Source organism: Physella acuta, unplaced genomic scaffold, assembly GCF_028476545.2.
Source record: "Physella acuta isolate Inbredline_101_S28 unplaced genomic scaffold, ASM2847654v3 ptg000788l, whole genome shotgun sequence".
In the NCBI taxonomy this organism is placed as follows: Eukaryota; Metazoa; Mollusca; class Gastropoda; family Physidae; genus Physella; species Physella acuta.
Genome location: NW_026732306.1, coordinates 391,281 through 416,600, shown reverse-complemented (window position 1 = coordinate 416,600; position 25,320 = coordinate 391,281). Strand labels below are relative to the sequence as shown.

At 38.8% G+C, this 25,320-nt stretch overlaps 1 protein-coding gene across 2 annotated transcripts; it reads right to left on the bottom strand.

Annotated features, from left to right (window-relative positions):
• Positions 1-2,194: 2,194 nt before the first annotated feature.
• On the bottom strand, positions 2,195-23,656 carry LOC131950922 (neuronal acetylcholine receptor subunit alpha-10). Of its 2 annotated transcripts, none has more exons than XM_059313135.1 (8): positions 23,343-23,656; positions 20,431-20,750; positions 18,119-18,163; positions 14,447-14,556; positions 10,284-10,464; positions 5,504-5,558; positions 4,028-4,327; positions 2,195-2,811 (listed from the first exon to the last, which is right to left on the bottom strand). In XM_059313135.1, exons 1-8 carry the CDS (start codon positions 23,407-23,409, stop codon positions 2,195-2,197), a joined length of 1,695 nt encoding a protein of 564 aa, XP_059169118.1. In that variant the 5' UTR covers positions 23,410-23,656. The 2 variants fall into 2 exon arrangements, with proteins under 2 accessions (XP_059169118.1, XP_059169119.1); XM_059313136.1 differs by having other exon boundaries at positions 20,431-20,747.
• Between the last annotated feature and the right edge of the window lie 1,664 nt (positions 23,657-25,320).

Genomic DNA, 25,320 nt, shown 5'->3' with positions numbered 1-25,320 from the left:
TCTGTTGATTTAGATCCAGAATTAGTCTATAGACAATTCCAGAGTCTACACACTGGTAGTCTGATTCAAATGCTGAGACCATTAGGTCTGAAGAGTAATTTTTAGTTAGAAAATAGAGAACGAAGAAGTTTTGTTTGTGTTAGTCTTCTCTCCACAAACTGATCAACTGCAGAGGTTGATAGAGTCTGTATCAACCTCTTGTTGACTCACATCAAAGTCTGATGTAAGTTGACAGGTTGAAATCAGGTCAGGTGTAAGATGACCTGAGGTTGATACTAGGTCAGGTGTTACTGACCAAAGTTGATACTAGTTCTGATGTAAGTTGACCTGAGGTTGTCATAAAGTCAGGTGTAGGTGACCAGGGGTTGATACTAGGTCAGGTGTAAGTTGACCAGAGGTTGATAGTAGGTCAGGTGTAAGTTGACCAGAGGTTGGTAATAGGTCAGGTGTAAGTTGACCAGAGGTTGGTAATAGGTCAGGTGTAAGTTGACCAGATGTAGATACTAGGTCAGGTGTAAGTTGACCAGAAGTTGATACTAGGTCAGGTCTAAGTTGACCAGAGGTTGATACTAGGTCAGGTCTAAGTTGACCAGAGGTTGATAGTAGGTCTGGTGTAAGTTGACCAAAGTTGATACTAGGTCAGGTGTAAGTTGATGAAAGTTGATACTAGGTCAGGTGTAAGTTGACCAGAGGTGGATACTAGGTCAGGTGTAAGTTGACCAGAGGTGGATACTAGGTCAGGTGTAAGTTGACCAGTTGATACTAGGTCAGGTGTAAGTTGACCAGTTGATACTAGGTCAGGTTAAGTTGACCAGTTGATACTAGGTCAGGTGTAAGTTGACCAGAGGTTGATACCAGGTCAGGTGTAAGTTGACCAGAGGTTGATACCAGGTCAGGCTAAAGTTGCCTGAGGTTGATTCTAGGTCATGTGTAAATTGACCAGTTGATACTAGGTCAGGTGTAAGTTGACCAGTTGATACTAGGTCAGGTGTAAGTTGACCAGTTGATACTAGGTCAGGTTAAGTTGACCAGTTGTACTAGGTCTGGGGTAAGTTGACCAGAGGTTGATACTATGTCAGGTGTAAGTTGACCAGTTGTACTAGGTCTGGGGTAAGTTGACCAGAGGTTGATACTATGTCAGGTGTAAGTTGACCAGAGGTTGATACTAGGTCAGGTGTAAGGTGACCGGAGGTTGATACTAGGTCTGATGTAAGTTGATCAATAGTTGATGTCGATTTCCAAAAAAAAATGTCCAATTTTCGTCAATTCTAGATTTAAGTTGACCAGTGGCTGCCGAAGAGGACTACACTATTAATTGTAATCTCGTTGTTGCCAAGTTGTTATTTAAATTAACCAGAGGTCGACACTAGACCAAGTTTGAGTTGACCAGCGATCTTGTCAATTCCAGATACAAATTCCAGGCGTAAAGTAACTCCGGTGCATGTTGCTCAGGTCTGGTGAGAATCGACCTGAGCTAGATTTGATCGATCTGCCCATGTCTGATCCATTCCGATAAGAAAAAGTTACCTTTGATAGGCGGGTGGTCTCGTGACAACCCTACCTCGCCTGATACACACACAGTTACAAAACTGTACCCTAAACCTCTGAACCATCATGGTTCTGAACGTCTTCATGTGTGGAGTCAGTCATACTCTGACATCAATGTTAACTGACGCCACTCATAAAACATCACTTTGTACACGCCAAGAGTTGGACTGTGGTAGTCAGAATTAGCAAGCATTCTTAATAGACAACCTCGTACAGATACTTCATAACACATACACATACCGGAACATACAGCAGGGACACACCAACATTTAGCACACACCGTAGCTGTTATAGCACATACAGAAAGATCATAGCACATACAGAATGATCATAGCACATACAGAATGATCATAGCACATACAGAATGATCATAGCACATACAGAATGATCATAGCACATAAAGAATGATCATAACACATACAGAATGATCGTAGCACATACATAATGATCATAGCACATACATAAAGATCAGAGCACTAACACAACTGTAACCCAGAAGAAGATACACAAAAAGCACTCACATGGTACCTCAAAGACATCAGAAACCTATTTACATAATTCAATTCATTAACCTAATTACCCACGCTCGTACACCATAAACAGGACACAACCAAATAAACAAGCGCACTAATCACGTGACGCCCGTTTAAGTATACTTGACCAGGGTCGGGTTTTCGGGTTTGGTCATCGGCATGATGACCAAGGTCACGACGGAGGCTGTGATGGTCAGGGCGAAGAAGATGTAGAAGAGGAACTTGTCCAGCACTAGCGCGGCCTCCTGCCACTGAAGCTTAATCTCCTCGTTAGCGTCTTTCCCGTGCTCCTTCAGAAGGACCTTCTTCAGCAGCGCTAAAATCGTTTCAATGTCATCGTCCCTTGTGTGTCCCCCTTTGTGGCGGTCAGGCGCATGCGCTGGCGGAATACGACTGGACGGAAATCTATTTATATTCTCGCTGTTACTGGGACTTTCTCCTAACTCGTATTCCAACAACCCGCAACCCGAATCGCTGGACACGTGATTCCCGTTGCTGACGCGGTAGATGGTGCGTCTGGGTGGACCGGATGTGACGATACGGATTTCCGTGGTGGTGGATTTGATGAAGTTTAACTTCCGCCGCATGAGTTTAGCGAGGATGATGGTCATCCAGCGGACGAATTTGGGGACCGGCGTGTCGTACTGACCGCAGTGACTGATGTTGGAGACCAGCACGGCTAGCATGACGGACACGGACGTGATGCCCATCACGGTGGTCAGATACATGCCTGGAGAGAGAGAGAGATGGGCAGAGTCAGGTATCTAAGTTAGCATACAGAACTTATACACAAAGTTCTACAGTAGTCTAACAAAATTTCATTTTAAAATCATTTAAAAACTCTAACAAAAAAATTAATAAAACCTCGTACAAAAAAAATCACACCGTCAAGTATCTACACTGATAGCTCTCTCCATTAGCACAAAGCTGGTTATTTATACTGCTTTTAACAGTGGCAGCACTTAATTAGCTGCCACCTTTTTTTAAGTGTCGCCACCTAGCCCAGTCTCCAGCCCTAACTCATGAAATTTGACCCAAATTATAATATTGCTCGGAGTCACTAGAAAGCTGCCTTTATTCAAAACAAATCTGACACATTTTTCTGTCGGACTTAAGATAAGAACTTTAGCGGGGGTAAAATACACTAATGCAAGGACATCCCATTAGCGGTCAGACTCAGACTTAACTGTAGCAAATAGATCGAGGTGCACAGCAACTCATCATTCGTGAGGTCTCAAAAATGTAACCGATTCTGTCCTAAGAGTTAACCCAAAAGTTGCGCAAAAATAGTTACACACAGGGGCGTAGCGAGGGGGGGGGGGCGGGGGGGGGCGGACCGCACCGGGTGACACCATTTAGGGGGGTGACACCAAGGCAAAAAATAGCAAAATATATAGAGAAAAACTTGAGGGGGGGGGGGTGCAAATCGAAAGTTTGGGGGGGGGGGTGCAAATTGAAAGTTTGTGGGGGGGGGGGGGTGCAAATCGAAAATTGAAAGTTTGTCCCCGGGAAGGGTCGCTACGTCCTCTGTGGGCTGACACCATTAAGTCCCTCACCGGGTGAGACCCAACCTCGCTACGCCACTGGTTACACTATTGCTTTCAAAAAATAATTTCTTTATACATTGTTTAAAAAAACGGATACATTAATCTAATATCCCATCTTTGTAAAAACTATCAGTATGAAATAACGAGTTGACAATGTGTGACCATTAAAATGGGAGTGGGGGTAAAAATTAAGTAAAAAAAAACTTGTTTAAGGACAACCCCTGAGAATGGGGGTAAGGGGGGGGGGGGGGGGTGAAGTTGGAGTATTAAAGAATCGTTGACCAACCTATCAGCGGCACAAAGTTGGACGTGGCTGGCATGTTCTCGGAGTTAAAGGACGACCCCTGAGAACGGGGATAGGGGGGTAAAGTTGGAGTAGAAAAGAATCGTTGACCCAACCTATCAGCGGCACAAAGTTGGACGTGGCTGGCATGTTTTCGGCTATCAGCAGCATGAAGACGGAGAAGGCCAGCAGCACCGTCAGCCCCAGGGTCACCTTCTCCCCGGAGTCGGGGCTCATCCAGAACACCAGCAGGGTCAAGGTCGAGAGCATGACGCACGGGATGATGACGTTGTGGGTGTAGTAGAGCGTGCGGCGGCGCAGGTGGATGGTGAAGGTGACGTCGGGGAACGGCTCCGGGCAGCAGGGGTAGTAGACGACGTTACGCTTGGCCTTGACACTGATCAGGTGCCACTCACCTGCAGGGCCAGGGGAGGGGGTTGGAGGAATTAATGAGACATTAAGGAATATTAAGGGGATTAATGTAAATTAATGTTAGATAAACAAGTTAATTAAAAAAGTCTAGTGACATTTATGCGCAATTTCCTTATGTTATCTAAAAATAGCTCTGACGTATAAAGCTGGGGTGCGTTCAAGCTAGAAGAACGATCGGTTTGTAGGTGTTTATGTAATTTTAAAATTTGTGACCGAACGAGAGGATATTTTTGAAAACTTTCTTCGGCAATATTGTTCTAAATTATGGCAGGAATCGATTGGTACATGTTTCAAATCGCTAAGTGGTCTGGTTGCCGAGATATGGGCCAAAAACGGAATTTTTTCGAGGTTTTTTGGCTTTTCCGGGAAATACATGAAAGAAACCGGAATTTTTTATGGCCTATGCTCATTCTCGTAACTTGCTTAACATAATTGCTTTTGGAACTAGTCATCGATATTGCTTCGTTGAGGAGGAGATACGACTTAAAGCCCGGACACACATTCATCCATACATTCATTCATCCATCCATCCATTCCCAGAAATGACGAGTTAATAAACGCAATTCTCCAGAATGGAAATTGCGCTAAAAAGTATTATGGAAATAAAGATATCGGTTAATGCGAATAATAGAAATTAATGTAAATGCTTAATTTGGAGTTGTAGAGTTTGTATATTTAGAGATGGATTAGTATAAATGAATATATCAATTAAAGCAGGAATAAGAAAATTAATGTATATAGTGGTAAGGAGGTGGTGATAAAAACTATTATGTAACAAATATTTTGTTGGAAAATATAATTTATTTTAATTAGAATTTGGGTAGCGAAGGTGGGGTTGGGTGTACATTTTCATGATGTTATTTAAGACAATGAGTGAGGGTTCTGGCTTTTTTGTGATGACGTGTAAAGATTATGGTAGAGTCATGCGGCGTGACGTTATTTATGTACGACCCTTAAGATATTTTGTTAATATATTTTGAGGGTGTGGAATATGATTGGATATGTATATTGGGTGTCAAGCAGGGCGTGTATTGCGACGTATATTTAGTATTTATTTATTGTTTGATATCGTATACGAAATATTTTAAAAATGCCATAACATGTTTTTTTTTTTCACAAGCTAACAAAGAAATAAGCACACACATAAAATATGGCCCTACCGTTACTGACGTAATTAGTGAGGTCAACAGGTACAGAGCGATTATCCACGTCCACCTGGGAATAAAAGAAAACAGGAATTAATTAAATGGATTTAAATTTGGGGACATCCACACCCATTAGAAAGAAACAGAATTATAGAAATTATATTCTTTTACCAGTGTCCCCCCCCCCCCCTACGGAAAATTAAAATCCGCGCCACACGAAAGTTTCAAGTACCCCACTCCGCAGGAGAGAAAAATTTCTGAAAGAAACACCATGAGAAAGAAACCGGCCGATTAGTTTTTCATGTATGAGTACTGAGATTTTCAACATTGCTACATACTACATGAGGTAGCGAGTTTCTTAAACCTGCGACACAAGCTAAAAACTGATCTCTAGTTCGTGAACAAACCAATTTTTTTTCGCCAAGGGGTCATCCATAAATGACGTCACGCTTTTTTGGACGATTTTTACCTCCCCCCTCCCCTCTGTCACACGTCGTCACAAAAAGCCAGACCCCCCCCCTAAAATGACGTCACACCTTAACCTACAACCCCCCTCAAAATTGCAGTTGAATTTTTTTTTAAAATCGATATTTTTCCAAAATCTTGTCTAAACTATTACAATTTATTAAAACAGTTATATAAAACGCGAAGTAACGTCTAAAATTCGTTTTCTAACATTGCTTTTTTATAATGCAAAAATGTGACGTCGCAACATCTGAACCCCCCCCCCCCCCTCCCCCTCATCACACATCGTCACAAAATTACGGACCCCCCCTCCCCCCTACGAGTGTGACGTCATTTATGGATGACCCCCAACAGAATAGAATATTGAAGTTGATTGATAAATATCACGATCGCTATACTAAAGATCTCGAGTTCGATTCGGACTTATATCGTTAAGACCTCTCAGTATCCACCAAGTTCAGCTTTGATGGTTATATGACTCGAGTAGGGGCATGTACCGGCAGCTGGTCAGAGAATTGACCACACCATCTCTTCATAAGCTATGTCACAGAAAGAGGTAAACTCTACTCCGTCTACCGTACTTTACCATGAACTCAATAAATTTAAGCTTCACCACACGAGCTTAATTAACATCAGTTTTTTTTTAATGGAACCGTTTTAAAACAAGTTATACACGAGCCATTTTTTTTAATCGTAACATTCTAAAATAGATTTACGTTATTTTTTAAAGTTCATGAACAAATTACCAGAAACCCATGTTGCGCACAGCCGCCTTAAAAATAAAATAACCCCCAGCTAGTTTAGATGAACATATCTATTATTCACTAGTCATACAACCTTTCGGTACAAATGTTTTAAACGAAACAAGAGTTCGTTTACATTACGGGGACTTTAACAACATATCCCCCTACCCTCTAGTTGTCTATACCAGGCTACATAAATAACTTAATACTACAGACAAGAAGTTGTTTTGTTTAGATAAGGGGTTATTCATAAATGACGTCATGTTATTTTGGGACGATTTTTACCTCCCCCTTCCCACAAGCACATCGTCCCAAAAAAGCCAGACCCCTCCCCCTAAAATGACATTACACTCGTAAAAGTGAATAATTTCTATATAAATTATATTTTGTTGTAACGGGGAAGGGGGGGGGGGGCGGTAGACTTTCCGGGGTTGGTGGGGGGGGGGGCGAAGATATGCCTGGAAGAAACCATATCCTACAGACACAGCCTCCATTATCGACATCCACTTCTCACAATGTTCACTTGATAATAACCCCCCCTCTCCCCCCCCCCCCCCACCCACAAAATTCGTTTCAAAATGCTCGTCCATTAACTCCTTTCTATAAATCTACATTCCTACAAACAATATATAACCCCGATCTTTAAAATAAACAGAAAAATTAAATCTGCAAAAACAAACACAACCACTTTAATATTTAAAAAAGCCATTTTAGTTCAAATATCATTAACCCCCTTACAACCACGACATTAAACACTGACGTCTTTAACCCCTTATTTTCAGCACATCAAGCAAAAACACCACACTACACCCCATGCGGCGAGTTATTCAAAAACTTTCCCGCACTTAAAAGGGCGAATTTATAATTAGCCACCACGGGCTGAAGCTATTTCTCTCCATCGATTGGATAGTTTCTCGCAGCAAGCGATAATGTGCGGCGTTAGCTCACACCTTTCATCTTCTCTAGCAGAAAATTCCACAGTTCCAGGAGATGGTGCTAGAAACTTGTTTGACGCAGCCGATAAACATATTTTACGTCAGCTCTCTAGTTAGGACTTCTCTACGTCTGCATTAGTCTGCTTTTAACTCAATTCATGCTGTTCGTCTTCAAGTCTGTGTTGAATTAACTTCTCTAAGTCAGTGCTCAGCAGTATTTTGAGCTGAATGGCAACTTTTAGATGCCATTATATATATATATATATATATATATATATATATATATATATATATATATATATATATATATATATATAATATAATATATATTCCCAAATGATATTGTCCATGATATATCCAATATGCTAAATAATAAACATTTGCAGCTATCGAATAGTTAGTTCATTACACTTATAAAGAATCTGCATGAATTGTAAACACGTTGAGTGGCCGAGTTAAATGCTCTTTCAATTAAGAGCAGAATTTTAAAAAAATCAATTCGATTTAATTAACTTATTTTTTACACGCAAATGTAAATTTTCCTATATGGTTTTTTATCAATAATTTTTTTACCTGTTTTGAAATACATTATTGATTTCAAAATAATTAAAAGTTGACAACGTAAGTAAGTCGCAATGGCACGCTTGGGGTATTTCCGATCTAGGCTAATAATAGTCCACTCGTACTAAAATAATTTTACTGATGTACATAGTAACTAGCCAAGGAGTCGTCTGTAAATGGTGTCACACTAGTAGGCAGTGTTTCTTACAGACCTTTTTCTCCTGGGGGGGGGGGGGGCACTTTAGATTTTCGGGGGGTCGTACTAAATTTTCCGAGGGGGGCGGACACTGTTAAAAGTATATATTTTCTAAATATTTTCCATTTCGTTCGGGAGTGGGATGGGGTAGACTCTCTTCGGGGGGGGGGGGGGAATGGTCCCCCCCCACGAAGAAACAATGTTAATATGGGGGAGGGGGGCGGACATTTTGACGATGTGTGACGAGCGGATGGGGAAGATTTAAAAAAAAAAACTGACCCGATTCTAAAATGTAATATTAGAAACTGAATTTACTTCGCTTTTTTTAGAAGACTCATTTTTCATAAATGGTAATAAAAGTAGATCAATATACCCAATGTTGACTAAGCACAGTAAATATTTTTGAGGGAAATCGCGATTTTGAAAAACATAAATTGCAAATTTGTGCGGAAAGGGGTGGGGGAGAGATGGGGGGTGGGGGAGAGGGGTGGAGGGAGAGATTGGGGTGGGGAGAGATTGGGGTGGGGAGAAATTGGGGTGGGGAGAGATTGGGATCGGGGGAGAGATTGGGATCGGGGGAGAGATTGGGATCGGGGGAGAGATTGGGATCGGGGGAGAGATGGGGGAAGGGATATGCTAGTGCGACTTCCTTTTAAGAGGGGTCTAGCTTTCAATGACGATGTGGCCATGGAGAATGTGGAGGTAAATAAAAGTAAAAAAAAAGCTTGATGCTATTGATGGATGACACCCAAACTGTAGGCAAAAGCTTTTAAATATTAAAGGTTTAATTATATTTTACTCGTTCAACACTAACTTTTAATACCATCACATCTTTTAAAAATTAAATCATGGACGGTTACAGAAAACAGGCGTCAACTAAAACTGCCGTTAAAAAAACGGATCAATGGATCGGTTTCACCCGGAGCGTGTAGTCGGCCATTAATCCCCCTGCTTGATGGGGCTAGTACCAGCCACTCAACAAACATTCACTTTTAAAGAGGACGTGCTCAGGCCAAGTCACGCAACTCGGCCTAACTTGAGCCACAACTGCTTGAGCTGGAGAGTTCCCGTCCTTGTTTTATATCTCCCTCTGCGGTCAGAGGAGCCGCAGGGTGGAGTAGGGAAGGGGGAAACGCCGTTAAAAAGTAAACTATTGTTTTAATAAAAATGTTTTAAAATACGTACAAGGATTCTGGGCATTAATGTTTTAAAATAGAATTCTATTTCGAATTTAAAAACTCGAGATACCTCGAGACACGAGTCACATACGAATATAATTAGGGGTAAGCCTGCGTTTTGATTTCGGTTTATATGTTGGTAAATAATAATTCTGTAAATAAAATCATGTTGACTTGTTGAAAGTATATTTAAATAGTGTAATGACAACGCATTTCTAGTGTGCGACAACTCACATTCCGTAAATGCGTGTTATTGCTATGGAAGTGGAATGCCTGATCTGATGCGTCAGAGACTTTGACTAATCATTTGTATTAACATTTAGATTAAACGTGATGAGATAGAAATTATTATAAAACATACAAATGATATTTAATTCCTACGATGAAAAATTTGGTCGCTCAGTTTTTTTTTTTTTATGTTCTATGGAGAAAAATAAATAGTCTACAATACATGATAGGAATTTACTTGAAATAAATTCTTGTTATAAACTAGCAAAATAAAAAAAAAATGGAATAATCTATACAAGAAAAGGTCGCGTACCTGGACACAACGATCGTGTACCTGGACACAACGGTCGTGTACCTGGACACAACGGTCGTGTACCTGGACACAACGGTCGTGTACCTGGACACAACGGTCGTGTACCTGGACAGAACGGTCGAACGGTCGTGTACCTGGACACAACAGTCGTGTACCTGAACAGAACGGTCACTCACCTGAAAACCATCGTACGCCCACGAGCCGAGCTTCATGCTGCACACCTGGTCATCAAAGGGGAAGTAGGTGATGTCTACCTGACAGGTGCTCTGGAACTTGACGATGGGGGGCCAGAAGACATCGCCCGTGTGGGAGACCATGGCCAGAGACTGCATGTAGCCGTCGGTGTAGTCCTCCACACTGTCGACATACACATTTTTGTTAGAAATACACAATTTAAACACTTTTTTAATTTCACGAATTAAACTCACATTTTGACTAATGCATAGTTTCAATATACACATTTTAAAAAATAAATACAAAATTTAAATACACTTTTTAAAAAAAGCACAATTTAAACATACACATTTCGTTTAATGCATACTATCAACATACACCTTTTGTTGAATGCCGCATGCCATCATACAGATTTTTTTTTATAATACATTCGGACAAAAGACACATTTTGTTGTATACAAACTTTCAACAAAGACATTTAGTTAAAAACACAGTTAAAATACATATTAAGTTAAATAAAGCAATTTTAAAATCAACTTTTGCAAACTATATTAGTCACATTTCATCAATAATGTTTTTAAGTAAAGATGTTATTTTAGTTTGTTTGGTGTAAGTTGTTTTTTTTTAGATTTTATTTAATGAAGTTCGAATGTTAAAACATTCGAAAGCAACGTCTTATTTTCTAGGAGAATGGATTTATGGATTTTAATCAATTAATTAAAATCTATACCCAAGAAGAATTAAAATACAGGAAACAAAGATGGCGGACCGTCAATAGTTGCACTACGCAAATCAGATTCCTTCGAATATTCGTGTAGCTAAAAAAAATAATAGGGGAATCTTATTTCCCTCTACACCGGATGAGTGTAACTGTTCTATAATTTATTGAATTGACGACCATTCTCACTCAGTGCCACACCAAGATCAGTCAGCCCCGAGTAATAAATTCTCAGCTGTGACACACGCTGCGGTAGTCGCCCCTTACAACAAGGGAAGCGACGCCGGTATTTTGATTACATTAATTTTTTTTCTCTCTCCGTCTATTGCTATTGTTAACGGCACCAAATGAAATCACTGCATCTGGTTGTGTTCATATGGGTGGTATTTTATATTTTTAAAAATGTGGTTTTCATCCTTATGCGATAAAAAAAATCTGGCAAGAAAAAAAAAGAAAAAAAAAAAAACAACACAAAAACACACACAAAAACACACGGCAATGGAAGATAAATTATTTTTATGTGTGTGTTTATGACACAAGATCTAAGTCAGGGTTAAGGGGGCGTAGATTTATGTGGGTCGATGAGACAGCTTGAATACAAGGAGGCTATTGTCGTAAGTCGAAGCTCTGTAGGAACTAAACAAATGGGAATGGCCGTTCATCCTTAACTATTTCCGTTAAAATACTGCATGATATCTAGATGACTGTATGTAAGAAAATATCATGATAAATAAATATCATGATATTATCCAGATAGCATAGCGTTTGCTCCTTCGTGAAGCGCATATATATATACATATATATATATATATATATATATATATATATATATATATATATATATATATATATATATATATATATATATATATATATATATATATATATATATATATATATACGTGTGTGGGGGGTGTAAACAATATATCAACGTAGAATGACAAGCTTTAAGAGGACTTTGGCTTTAGTACACTAAAACTGAGTAACAGATGTTCTAACAGAACGTAACGCAATAAAAAAAACCTGATACAGAGGGAATAATTTATGATTCGATCAGGGGCAGTAACTGCTGGTTGTAATCTTTATGTTTATATCTGGTGAGTGTGGGGTGACCGGTGATCCTTGGCGTGTTGGTGAGTCGTTAATGTCTCCCTGGTCGGGCGGCTCCCCGGCCCCCAAATCTATATAAATCAGTGGTGTAACGGGGGGGGGGGGGGGGTGCGGACCGCATCGGGTGACACCATTTAGGGGGGTGACACCAAGGCAAAAAAAAAGTAAAATATATAGAGAAAAACTTGAGGGGGGTGCAAATCGAAAGTTCGAGGGGGGTGCAAATCGAAAGTTTGAGGGGGGGTGGGGGGTGCAAATCGAAAATTTGAAAGTTTGTCCCCGGGAAGGGTCGCTACGCCTCTGGGGGGGGGGGGTGTCACCATTTAGTGCCGCACCGGGTGACACCCGACCTCGCTACACCACTCATATATATCTACGGTCAACTCTACAATTAAGTCATCCACAAAATTATTACTTGTGGCTGGTGTTTTTTTTTTTTTTCATAAAGGTTAAAATCTGAGCCTAGCATTTTTTTTGTAATGTTATGTTTTTAGGGCTACAAGATAAAAAAAATAATTTGCACCATACTTCGCCATTTTTATAAAATTCGTAAACAGACAATGTTTATATTTTTAGCAATACAATAACACCAGGCACTTGTATCATGCTTTTTGTCTTTACAAAAAGCGGAGAGAAAAAAAAATTAAAATAGCAGTTGTGAGTACATGAGTAAAGTATGGTCTTAAGTCGGATTATGCTAGCTGCTCACGGGCTGGTAGGTATCATTTGGATAACATGGATCATCTTTGGAAATATTAATAAGTTTTAATTAAAATACATTTATTTTTCAACTTATATTTTAATGTCACAAGTACTACAAAGTATTGATTATTTTAGGTGGAGTGGATTGAGGGCGTATTGGCTAATAACTAGGGCTGAAATAATTGTGGGATAAAAGTAAACTAATATTATTTTTATACGCAGTATTGATGATGATAATATTTAAATTAAAATGAGACCCATCAAATGAAGCATGCATCTATTTTAAACAGCTATACTGTAGCAGTCCTACGGTTTATTTTTAATCTTTTTAAAAATGTTTTTTTTTTTTCAAAATAAATAAATAAGTAATTGTTTTTTTTTTGTTTTTTTTTTGATAAACTTAGTTTTATTATTAGTAATAAACAAACTTTTTTTTTGTAATAAACATATTTTTGTTTTTAAAGCTATAAGGGATTCCCAAGCAGTAACGTTTATGTGGTTTCATTCATGTTTATAAATTAAACATTTTATACAGCTTAAAGCTCAACTGAAGATGAATGGTCACTCTGAACAGTATTATTTTCAGAAAGTACATAAATAGTCGTGTACGAGATTTACAACTGATATTAAACAAAATAAAAACAAAGTTTTACATTTTATGTAAGTTATGTTGCATTAATTTTTTGTTTTGGAGCGTTTTTTGCGAGCATAGTTATAAGTTTTCTACCTTAGCTCTTAATATTTTTTGAATGGGAAGTAACTTCTGAACAATTTTTTTTTTTTTAAATGTGACGTGTCTGGGTAAATTTGTTAAAAAACTATTCATTGTCCAACTAACTAGACACTTCATTAAGATTACACTAAAACCTCCTATATGACAATTTTATGACTATTATTTGAACACAAAACCCGCCATTTGAACCATACAGTGTGTCGGTGTGTCTAATGGCTACAGTGTTTTTTTTCTCGAGGGGGGGGGGGGAAGGAGAGAGAGAGAAGGGGTTGTCACGTGATATTCGGGGGGGGGGGGGGGGTCTAAATTTTTCCGGGCAGGGGCAGCGGCAAACTAATCTTTTTATCTTGAGAAAATAACACTTTGTAATTAAGAAGACATTTATTCATAAACGTTTACGTATGGCAGTTCTGCAAATGTATTTATTATTACAAAACAGGAGGATTCGATTGTTTTTATTCGACGGTGGACTTCAAAACTAATTACGGTCCAAAAAGTTCCAGAGATAGTCTTTCCAGATCAGAAAAGAAACCAACAATAAGGTAGTAGTCTAAATTTGACTTATTTGATTTGAAAGTTGTTAGCGAAATTACCTGTTTTATAAAACCATGTACTACATTTACCTAAATATAGTTGTTAAATTAAGCAATACACTATTGTTCAAATTAACATTTTTATAGATCAACGTACATTTTTTATACAAATTACCCCTTGCACAAATCAATGTACTTGATTAAAACAAATTGCTTGTTATAAAAATATACTTCATTTAACCATATTACCTATTGTATAAAACATATTTCATTTATCCAAATTACCTATTGTATAAAACATTATATTTCATTTATTCAAAATACCGATTGTGTAAAAATAAATTTCATTAAGCCTGACAAAAAAGTTACCTGTTGTATAAAACAATATCCGGCTTCCACAGGTGTCGACAAGGTATCCGCAGTACTTTCAGACCATTGAACTCCTCGGGGTCCCAGTGTAGCTTCTGGTCGCTCCATTGCTAGCGGATAAAGCATGGGACAAATATAGAGGTCATTGTGAGTCGTGTTTCTTCTAGACTTTCTTCTCCTGTGGGGAGGGGGGGGGGCACTTGATATTTTCGGGAGGGGGGGGCACTGGTAAAAGTATATGTTTTCTATACACATTACATTTCGTTCGGGGAGGGGGGATAGACTTTCTTCGGGGGCGCTCCCCCCAACCCCCTCCCCCCACCCCCGAAGAGATGCGTGGAAGAAACTCTGATTGAGAGCCTTGCACAAATAATGCTATTTTATTCTTCTTCTTCATCGTTGTTAATTGTAATATTGGAGGGAATCTCTCCAACACATTCAAGTATTCCAGGGTTAGCATGTTATGTACGTTACGGCCCATTGACTTCGACTTTAGCAGGTTTTTCTGTCCCTGGTTGAATGGTAGATCGTAAGACTGCTAACCAGTGGCGTAGGCGGGGGGGGGGGGGGGTATATATGTAAAGTATGAGGGTGTGCAAATCGAAAGTTTGAGGGGGGGGGGGGGTGCAAATCGAAAGTTTGTCCCCGGGTAAAAATTGCACCCCCCCCCCTTGAGACGATCCTGGCTACGCCACTGCTGCTAACCAGTTAGTCCTGAGTTCGGATCCCGGGTTCGAGTCCGTTGGACGTCCCTGAGTCCACCAACCTCCGATGGGGACCTGACCCACGTTAAGGAAACTGAAGGCATAGTTCTGACCACACTGTCAGCTCACGTGCGGAGGCAGTGGCGTAGGCAAGGGGGGGGGGTTAGGGGGGTCATAACCCCCCCATAGACCCCTCGGTATATATAAAAAGTATGAGGGGGGGTGCAAATCGAAAGTTTGGGGGGGGGGGTGCAAATCGAAAGTTTGAGGGGGGGGTGCAAATCGAAAGTTTGTCCCCGGGTAAAAATTGGAACCCCCCCCCCCTTGAGACGATCCTGGCTACGCCACTGTGCGGAGGTAACAGAAAACAGGGGAGCTCTACTTCACATTCCAAATCGACCGTAAGGTTCCAAAGGGAAGAAACAGTAAAACTATTCGTAAAAAAAAATAATTAAAATTCGACTTCTTAGATTCACATCACCAAGCAAAGAGTATTTTCAATTTTCGGGCAATTGATTTCTTCGTTTAAATTTTAAATCTGGTCGAGACTCTAAAATCGATGAGAGATGGAAATAAAATGGATATTTTAAAGCTCAAAACTTCCCGGTGAACACCGGAAGTTTGTCATTCGCGAGACGCGCAAGTTCAACGCAGGCGTGAAATGATCGATTCCAATAAGGTTGCCAGATCAACCTGTTGAAACGTTGCCAGACCACTTGCTAAAAGTTGCCAAAAAAGATGACAAAACCATCAATCCTAGTATTATACGTTAAATGGGGTAAATATTCCACAGTGAGACTGCCATAAAATGTGCACCTAAACAGCTCAGAACCTAGTGGGTATTCTCCAGGATAAAGGGGGTTATACGTTAATTTATAGTGACACTCTTACACATTAAAAAAAACCCTGATATATGTATTGAGTTTAATATAACAATTTCAATCTTTAACTGATAAAAGCAATTGAAAACCTATTAACACGTATAGTGAGTGAAAGTATCATCTTATATTTACATATCTAGATACTCTTAAGCAGAGTCAATATTCTGTACTAGAAGATATGTTTAACATAATCTAATTTAAAAAAAAAAGAAAAACACATGAAAAGCATGTTTTCAAATGTATTGTATGCATAGCAATTAATACAAAATATAATTACGTAATTACTTAATTGTATTTAAGTACTAGCGATTAAGAAAGTACTTGAGTTGTAAACTAAAACTTAAGACATGTAATGTATGCTTTTTTTTATATGTTACTTTCTGCTATATCATGTTCAGGCTCAGAACAATTATTTAACCAGCCTGCTAAAATTTTATTTCGTATTGTTTATCTATCTAAATATCGATGCATATATCAATTGTTACTTTACAAGGTTCAAGATAAATGGAAAAGTTTCAAAATGTCCGAAATTTGGTCCAATAACAAGCCAATGTGGCAACTCAAACACAACTAAACAGAGAGCAAAGTCTGCGACACTCCCGCCAGCAAATTTATCAGCATGACGTAGTTGGGGAAGTATCGAGTTAAGCACGTGCGCTCGAGACACAAATAAACCATAAGTAAAAAAAAAATCAATCATCAAAAAATGTCTTCCGGTCACTGTTGCCATTAGCGAGACGTGTAATTGGCCAAACCCAACTGTTGCAATTAGCGAGACGCGTGATTGGCCAAACCCAACTGTTGCAATTAGCGAGACGTGTGATTGGCCAAACCCAACTGTTGCAATTAGCGAGACGTGTGATTGGCCAAACCCAACTGTTGCAATTAGCGAGACGTGTGATTGGCCAAACCCAACTGTTGCAATTAGCGAGACGTGTGATTGGCCAAACCCAACTGTTGCAATTAGCCAGACGTGTGATTGGCCAAACCCAACTGTTGCAATTAGCCAGACGTGTGATTGCCGAACCCAACTGTTGCAATTAGCCAGACGTGTGATTGGCCAAACCCAACTGTTGCAATTAGCCAGACATTCTAATGACCAGACTAAGCCGGTGGGCGAGTGTTCGCAATACAACACATATCGGTACAAGTTATTTGAATAGTTGAGATAGATTAATGTAGCCCAGAAGCAGAGCGTACATCTACAACACAGATTTGAAGGAGTTTGAGTTCTAACGGTAAAATGGTCAGCTGGGGGCCATATTTTGAGCCCCATTGTAATTTGTCGAATGAAGAGTAGAATTGAGATTATAACATCCACATCATGAAGCCTAGACATTGGCAGTCATTCTTCTTTAAATAAGGTAACTTTTTATCATTATTTCAGCCAATATCACGTACATGACCGAGCACATTAATAAGTGTGTGATAAACATTTAACTACCAAAGTCAAAGTCCTATACAATAAAAGCAACACGATTTTATATGAAAGACAAGGTGACTACATGCCCTGGTTTCTCTAAGCCCGCCCTATTTTCTAAGATGGCCCTCTTTTCTATGCGCGGCTCTTCTTTTTGTTTTAAAGATGACTCTGTTTCTTCAAGCCCGGCTCTATTTTTCTAAATTCGTCCAATGTTTCTAAACCTGACGATTTTTATCTAAGTGCGGCCATATTTTTCTTAAATGTATTGTATGACGGGATTTCCTCTAACACAATTATGTATTACGTGTCAACATGATTTGCGCCATATGGCCCGTTGACTCTGATTTCAGCCTGCTTATCGTTTTGGATTTGCTTTCATAGCCTTTGTCCTTCTGAGAACAAACTAGAAGTTAATTTTTTTTATTTTTTTTTTGAGTTTTCTCTCCTAGATGAGTTGCTGTCCCCATCTATCGATAATTCGAACCTCACCTGCCCCATGGCTCAAAAACCCTGTCCCTTTTCCCTAAGCACTGCCCTGTAAATTATGCAATAAACAGGAACCGTATTTTTTAAAAGCAAATTGCAAATCCTAGAGACCTAGTTACCGACTACTGCTTTCACCTTAATGTCTAGCTCAATCAAATTACTAAAAAAACAAACTCACCTGGTCCAGCCAAACGTTTGTGGTTAGAACTTGATTCTTCTCATCCTGTTGGAAGAAAGTTTTAAAATCAACAAGGATGCAACATTGAGCGTGATGATTCAGTCTAGTGTAAGTCAATTTCATTTCTCTGATTTAGTTCCTCTTTACTTGATTTACGAGGGACATAGCCTACAACCGTTCGTGTGTAGTACAGTGGCCACTTTTTCTCTTGAAAATATTTTAAAATTATGCTAGTTTATTTACCGGGGTTCAGTGATGATTGCTTATAAAGTGTAGCACATTTTAAAAAAAAATATTCTCGAATTGAGAAATACAACTTTAAGATTACAAGTACATAAATAATATTTCCTCTATACTTCATATATGAGAAAGTAAAGAAATGTTCATATAGCTGCAATTTACTAAATTATTGTTTCATTTGTTTTTATTTTATATTTTACAAAATGGTACGAAACGTAACGTTTTTTTCTTCTTTTTCTCATTTCAATCTCGTTGGAGTGACTGGTAAAAAAATTGCAAAAAAAAAAAACCAAAAAAAAAAAAAAACCAAATCCCTTTTAGTTTTTGGTGTAACTTTTAAAGCTAATAAACTAATCGAATTGCTCGCGGTTGTTAGACTTTCGTTTTGTTTACCACCGGTCGCTTGACATGCGCAGAGGACAGGGTCAGTGACCTTTGAACAAAAAACCATTTTCTTAATCAGATTCGTCGTAACAAGAAATTTCAAGAAATCTCATGAGCTTTAAGTTTAGGTTTCTTTAAAACACATTCAAACTTATTTTAGGCCCTACATTTGAATAGTATTTTAGCCACAGAACCATTTTTCCCACTGAAATAGCAATCTATTCGTGCACTCAAAAAGACTCATTCATTCGCGGTGTTTGAGGTTTTTGAACGTCAAAGCAACGTTTTATTTTATTGCATCAAATTATTGGCCTACAAAGTCAAGCAGCAATATGAACGCACTATTCACGTTAAATTACTACACTCTTTTTACTTTTCATATTCGCTTTTAGTTGTGAATAAACATGTCGCAAACACTATGCTCGAACAAAAAAAAACCCTCGATTATTAGTAGATATTAACTTCATTTTAAGGGTTTTACTTCCGCCATTTCTTATTGTACTTATAAATGAATTTTAAGTTAATACATTAATAAAGACAGTACAGTGATATGATTTGGGAAAATATACACATTCATTATTTTATTCACAGCTAAAACTAAAAAGACAGTTGCAAATAAACAGGGTTAACTCCGTTCCTCTATGACTAAGACAATCTTACGCGGTGTTTAATTTTGAGCTCTAGTCATTAAAGTCTACTTCATTTTATTATCATAATTTCTTGAAGGAGCGGCCTATCGATAAAAAACCATTAAAATGTTACCAGTCACAACTTAAAGCACATTTTTCTACGTTTTGCTTTGTAAATTGTGGAGTAGTCGGCGAATAAATCAATGCCCTACATCCCAAGTAAATACGCATCGTAAACTGGGAAGTAAGTTGTTATGAGTTTTTAAAGCGTGGGACGGATGTATCATCATCACCTCTCTCCCCCTTACCCCAGCGGCTGTCTCTAGAACCTGCCATTGATCGTACGCCTGCATGTTTTTGGCATGTGATGTGAATATGACGGCCACTTGAACGTCAGGCCCAGGGGGAGTCGTGATGAAAGCTGGGCGTGTCCGATTACAGGTGTATCGTGGATATCTGATGTTGTGGGTGGCGGGGGGTGGGATAGGGGAAGGGTCCATGACGTGATCGCGTGGCATTGATCTCATCGCTGCAGCACTAGATGGAATGATTATCTCGGGATAATATTGAGAGATTGCGTGTCCTAATCATGATATTGTGTTTGCATTTTTTTTACTTATCTCATTAACACATATGTAATCTTTTTTATTTGAGGTGGGGGTGGGGGGGGGGGGGGGGGAAGGGGTTAGCAGTTGTTAGGGGTGTTAAAGAAAGAAGCAAAGGCACTTTCTTTTATCACAATAAAGTGACTATACACCGCTATTTATATGGACAAGTACAGCCTCCTTAATCACTATATGACAAAATCAACAATTGAAAATAATTCAGGGCGATGGTATGGTCAGCACTATGGTCAGCCGTGAAGCAGTTAATCAGAAGCTGGGTAACTCAGGGACAACCTACAACTCAAGCCCATGATCCAAACTCGTGACTTTTGGTTTAGCATTTTGGCGCAATAATTTATCTAAATACATTTTCAAATTATATAAATAGAACACAAATTAATTTTAAAAAGTATCTTCATTTATAACACATGCATCTACACCTTAAGTGACTCACCAGGTCAAATATCTGTGTCAAGGTTATTCCAATCAACACCCGGACGGCGTCAGAGGCGTTGTACACCGGTCTGGTGTTGGGGTCGTACCCCTCCAACAGCTTGTAGAACAGCCGCTGTTCGTCTGTCCACCCCTTGACGCCCCTGTACCTGCCCCCCTCTCGGGCGCTGTCGTTGCCGTTGAGGCTGTTGCTGTGGAGATCTTCGCTACTTCCGTTGTTGTCGTTGCTGTTACCATAGCTGACGGTGTTGGTGTTGTAATACTCAGTTGTGATTTGGTGTTGGGGGTTTTCGTCGAGAAAACTTGCTGTTGTTTCTACTACTTGAAGGGGAGAGGCAGAAAAAAAAGAGAGAAAACATATTTTAACGCGTTAGTATTTTTTTAATAAATAAAATAACGTAACCCGATTAAGTACAATTATTTTTCAAGAGCACTAGTGTTTCTTCATTTCTTCCAGAATGTTTTCTTTGCGGAGGGAGGGGGGTACTTGATAATTTCGGGGAGGGGGGGGGGAAGGGGCGGACACTGGTAAAAGTATACAATTTCTATATCAATTCCATTTTGTTCAGGGGGGGGGGGGAGTGTGTGTAAACTTAACGTGGGGGGGGGGGGGTTGCTACGCCCCCAGAACATATGTCTGGAGGAAACTCTGAAAAGCACTACTATGAAGGGTTATATCTTATTTCATTGGTTGGTGGTGGGTGTAATTAATTTTAAAAAAAAATGAAGCGAGGAGTTGAAGAAAACGTACATATTGTAAAGGAAGCTAAGGGTATGCGCATATACACACCACCCACCCACAAACACATATCTCACACTCTCCTGTGCTTAATTTAGACTTTTGTGTTTTGTTCATTAAATGCAAAACTAGCTTCGAAAAAATACTTTTTAAAAATAAAAAGCTACACTTTTATAAAAAAAAATTTAAATAAAAAATCTAATAGATTCTCTATAAAATAAAGTACTCCCCCCCACACACTTCTACATACTGGAACACTCATTCTTCAGCCACCCGGCACCCCCCCCCCCCTCTCACAAACCTACACTACCCACCACACCATAAACATCCGAGTCAGCATGTGGTTAATGGCCTTAAACTCACACACATAATTCACTCGGGTATACATAAATTCCACGTAGTCAGAAAAATATAACTTAAACCATTTCTGTGCTCCTGATATGGGACGGTGTCTGCAATGGACTGCTAGACATGTTTTCCTTATAGGAATTTACTTAACTCAATGGGAACAAGAACACTTTTACAAAAACAACTGGTATTTTTTTTGGATTGAAACTGTCTAATGTCAAAGAGCTTTAAATGTTTTTGGTGATTCTATTGCTTTTTCAAACCTTTATATTGATACTAATAACTCTGCTCTTAGGGAGTATAGAATATTCATAGGTAAGAATCTAATAATTTAATTAATCGTTCTTTTTGTGGGTAAGTAATTGAATTAGCTTGGGTAGGTAGTTGAAATTGGGGTCAAAGACTGCCACTCATGAGCATGTGATGTTCACTAATATAACAAAAGGGTAACCGATGGGGGATGTGATGATCTTAAATCATAACACATCAAAGGTGGTAACACATAAGCATGTAATGTTAAAAAACGCAACAAAGTTGCGGGGGAGGGGTCAATCTTAGTTCAGCCGTGCAACACCAGGGAACAATAAGTTTAGGATATGTGTTAAGATAATAGTTAACTAGTGTTTACAGTTTAGGTTTCATTTAATTAAGGTTTATGGTGAGATTTAGTATGGGTTTTAAGTATAACAGCCTTTTTATCCTTTTTAGTGTTAAAAAATGAGGGATGATTATAGATACCGGTGTCCGATAATAGACGCTTCCATAAAATAGGTGTGTTGGTTTGTATTGTAATCTCGACTAATTTTATGGTTAGAAATTAGGGTTAGGCGTATGGAAGGACTAGGGTTTGGGTTAGGGTTAGGGATAGGGTTAGCAGTGACATTAGCCAGCAATGTGTCTATTTAGTTAACTACCAGTAACCTAACACCCCTTTATTAAAGAAGATTCCATTATCGGACACCGGTATAAAAATTATCCCCCTTCTTCTAACTAAATAGTCCTATTGCGTAAAACTAAAATTAACATAAAAAGTACAGGAGTTGGGTATTTTTTTAATGAGTTAAAATAAAATCTGTTTTACCTTCACTATTTAAAAGCTGTATAGGCTACTTTTATCCTAACCATTTAAAAATGGAATGGTTACAAAAACATCTGCTTCTGCAAGACGATTGAACATCGTTCACAAGTACAGTTCGGGTACACAAACAGTGTCTAGACTACACACCAACACACAGTGTGCTAAGCAGAGTTTCTTCCAGGCATCTCTTCGAAAAATTTTTACCGCCCCCCCCCCCCCCCGAACGAAATGAAATTTATATAATTTATATAGAAAATATATACTTTTAACAGTGTCCGCCCCCCCCCCGAAGAAAGTTTACCGCCCCCCGAAGATTTCAAGTACCCCCCGGAGAAAAAATCTGGAAGAAACACTGGTGCTAAGTACGAACCGTGTCTAGACTACACACCAACACACAGCGTGCTAAGCAGTGGCGTATGCAGGGGGGTAGGGGGGGTCATAACCCCCCCATAGACCCCTCGGTATATAGAAAAAGTATGAGGGGTGTGCAAATCGAAAGTTTGAGGGGGGGGGGGTGCAAATCGAAAGTTTGAGGGGGGGGGGGTGCAAATTGAAAGTTTGAGGGGGGGGATGCAAATCGACAGTTTGAGGGGGGGGGGGGGTGCAAATCGAAAGTTTGTCCCCGGGTAAAAATTGGAACCCACCCCCCTTGAGACGATCCTGGCTACGCCACTGATGCTAAGTACGAACAGTGTCTAGACTACACACCAACACACAGCGTGCTGAGTTATTTATAGGCCCAACTCACCAGCACACAGAATCAAATATTCCAACAACAGAAACAGCCGGAGAACGGAAATTTCCTTTGATGTCATTATAAGTGGTTATCTTCCTTGACATTACGTCATGCGTATTGAATAATGAGGGCTGTTTGTGGTTTCCATAGATACGACAGCCATATATTTCATTGCAGGGTATTGATAGTAGCGCTGACTTCAGAAAAATTAATTTCCGTTTCTAGTTTGGTGTAACTATGTTTTTTTTATTGCGCTGGGCGGTATCACATTTTGTGGCAAGGCTCTTCTTTAGTTTGCAGTTGTTGTGATGCATTTAGGATAATCCATTCGTTCTTTCACTATTTAAAAAAAAGCATTAAAAAGTAGATAAAAAATAATAAACCATTCTTCAATGAAATGATAATTTTATGTTAGACATCAAACCTTTCAGAAAAAGACACATTTCAAACTTTTTGAGTTTTTTAATGGTTTTTTAAAACTCTGGCCTTAGTTTAATATACAAATTTTTTTAAAATTTGTAAAATTATAAAGAAAGATTCTATTATAGATTTTTTTGTATCATGTAAACTCACAAGTTAAATGAATCATTTAATGATAAAATATGAAAACACAATAATAGAAACAAAGTACTCTGTTGTTCATATACTCAGCTCAGGAAGAAGCTTACGGAGAAAATAGATTGAATTTTTATGGAAAAACAGTCGAACACAGCGAGGTGATTATTGGCGTGTATTTATACCTCGACAACAACAGCTGGTTAGGCGCGGGCTAAACCTTAATCTGTATGTAAATGAGAAATGTGATTTATTTTTGGCTATCGGCGTAACGGACGTGTTATAATGATGTCGTTAATTTATCTGACGTCACACACATACATCAGAGAAGTTCAGTCTCAAATCCTGTACATGATGGTACGATTTGCTTGAAATGGGGGGAGAGGGGGGGGGGGGGGGGGGTAAAATTTTAAAATATCGTACTATTATTTCTACGAAAAAGAGACATAAATGTATTTATGAGTGTATACGTTAGTGTAAAATCTTACATCTAGTCATGTTAATATATATATATATATATATATATATATATATATATATATATATATATATATATATATATATATATATATATATATATATATACATACATATATATATATATATATATATATATATATATATATATATATATATATATATATATATATATATATATATATATATAAATAAGGTTAATGTATGGAACGGAGACCTGCGGGATGATCCAGATCACGATACAGAAAGTACAGACATTTATAACTGTCTAGAATAATCTTCTGCCAGACTCTATAGCACGATATTCTGGCAAAAGCAACGTCAGACACAAGGCGAAGAAAAAAATCAGATCAGAAGTAGGTATGGGGTTGGAGGGACTGTGTGGTCGATTGGTGGAGCGGTGGGCTGCTCGCCTGAAGGTTTCGAGTTCGAATCTCGGTTTGGACTTTTGATTGTAGGGCGTGCCTGAGTCCACCCAGCTTAGTTGGGTACCTGACATAGTAAAAGCAGTTGGGCATAGTGCTGACAACACCATCCCTTCATACCCCTAGGTCAAGATTCATACAAACTCTATTTTGTCTGCTCACAATCTCTGAAGAGTAATTTTTACTTTCTCGTATATACGAAGTATAGAGAAAGTCTTGTAATCGTGCAAAAAAAAATCGAGATTTTTATAAATCTCGACGTTTTACACCTCACTGATACGGAAAAACATAATTTTGCAATCTTGTCCGTATGTCTGTGTGTCTGTCTGTCTGTCCGTGTGTGAACACGATAACTTGAGTACCGTTACAGCTAGGTTGATGAAATTTCATATATAAGTATTTTATCAAAATCGTAGATCCGTATCAACTTTTGAGCGATTTCCGATAACCGGAAGTGGTACTTTTTCTACTTTGAATTTTTCAAAAGCCTATAACTTGAGTACTATTTCAGATAGATAAATGAAATTTCACAT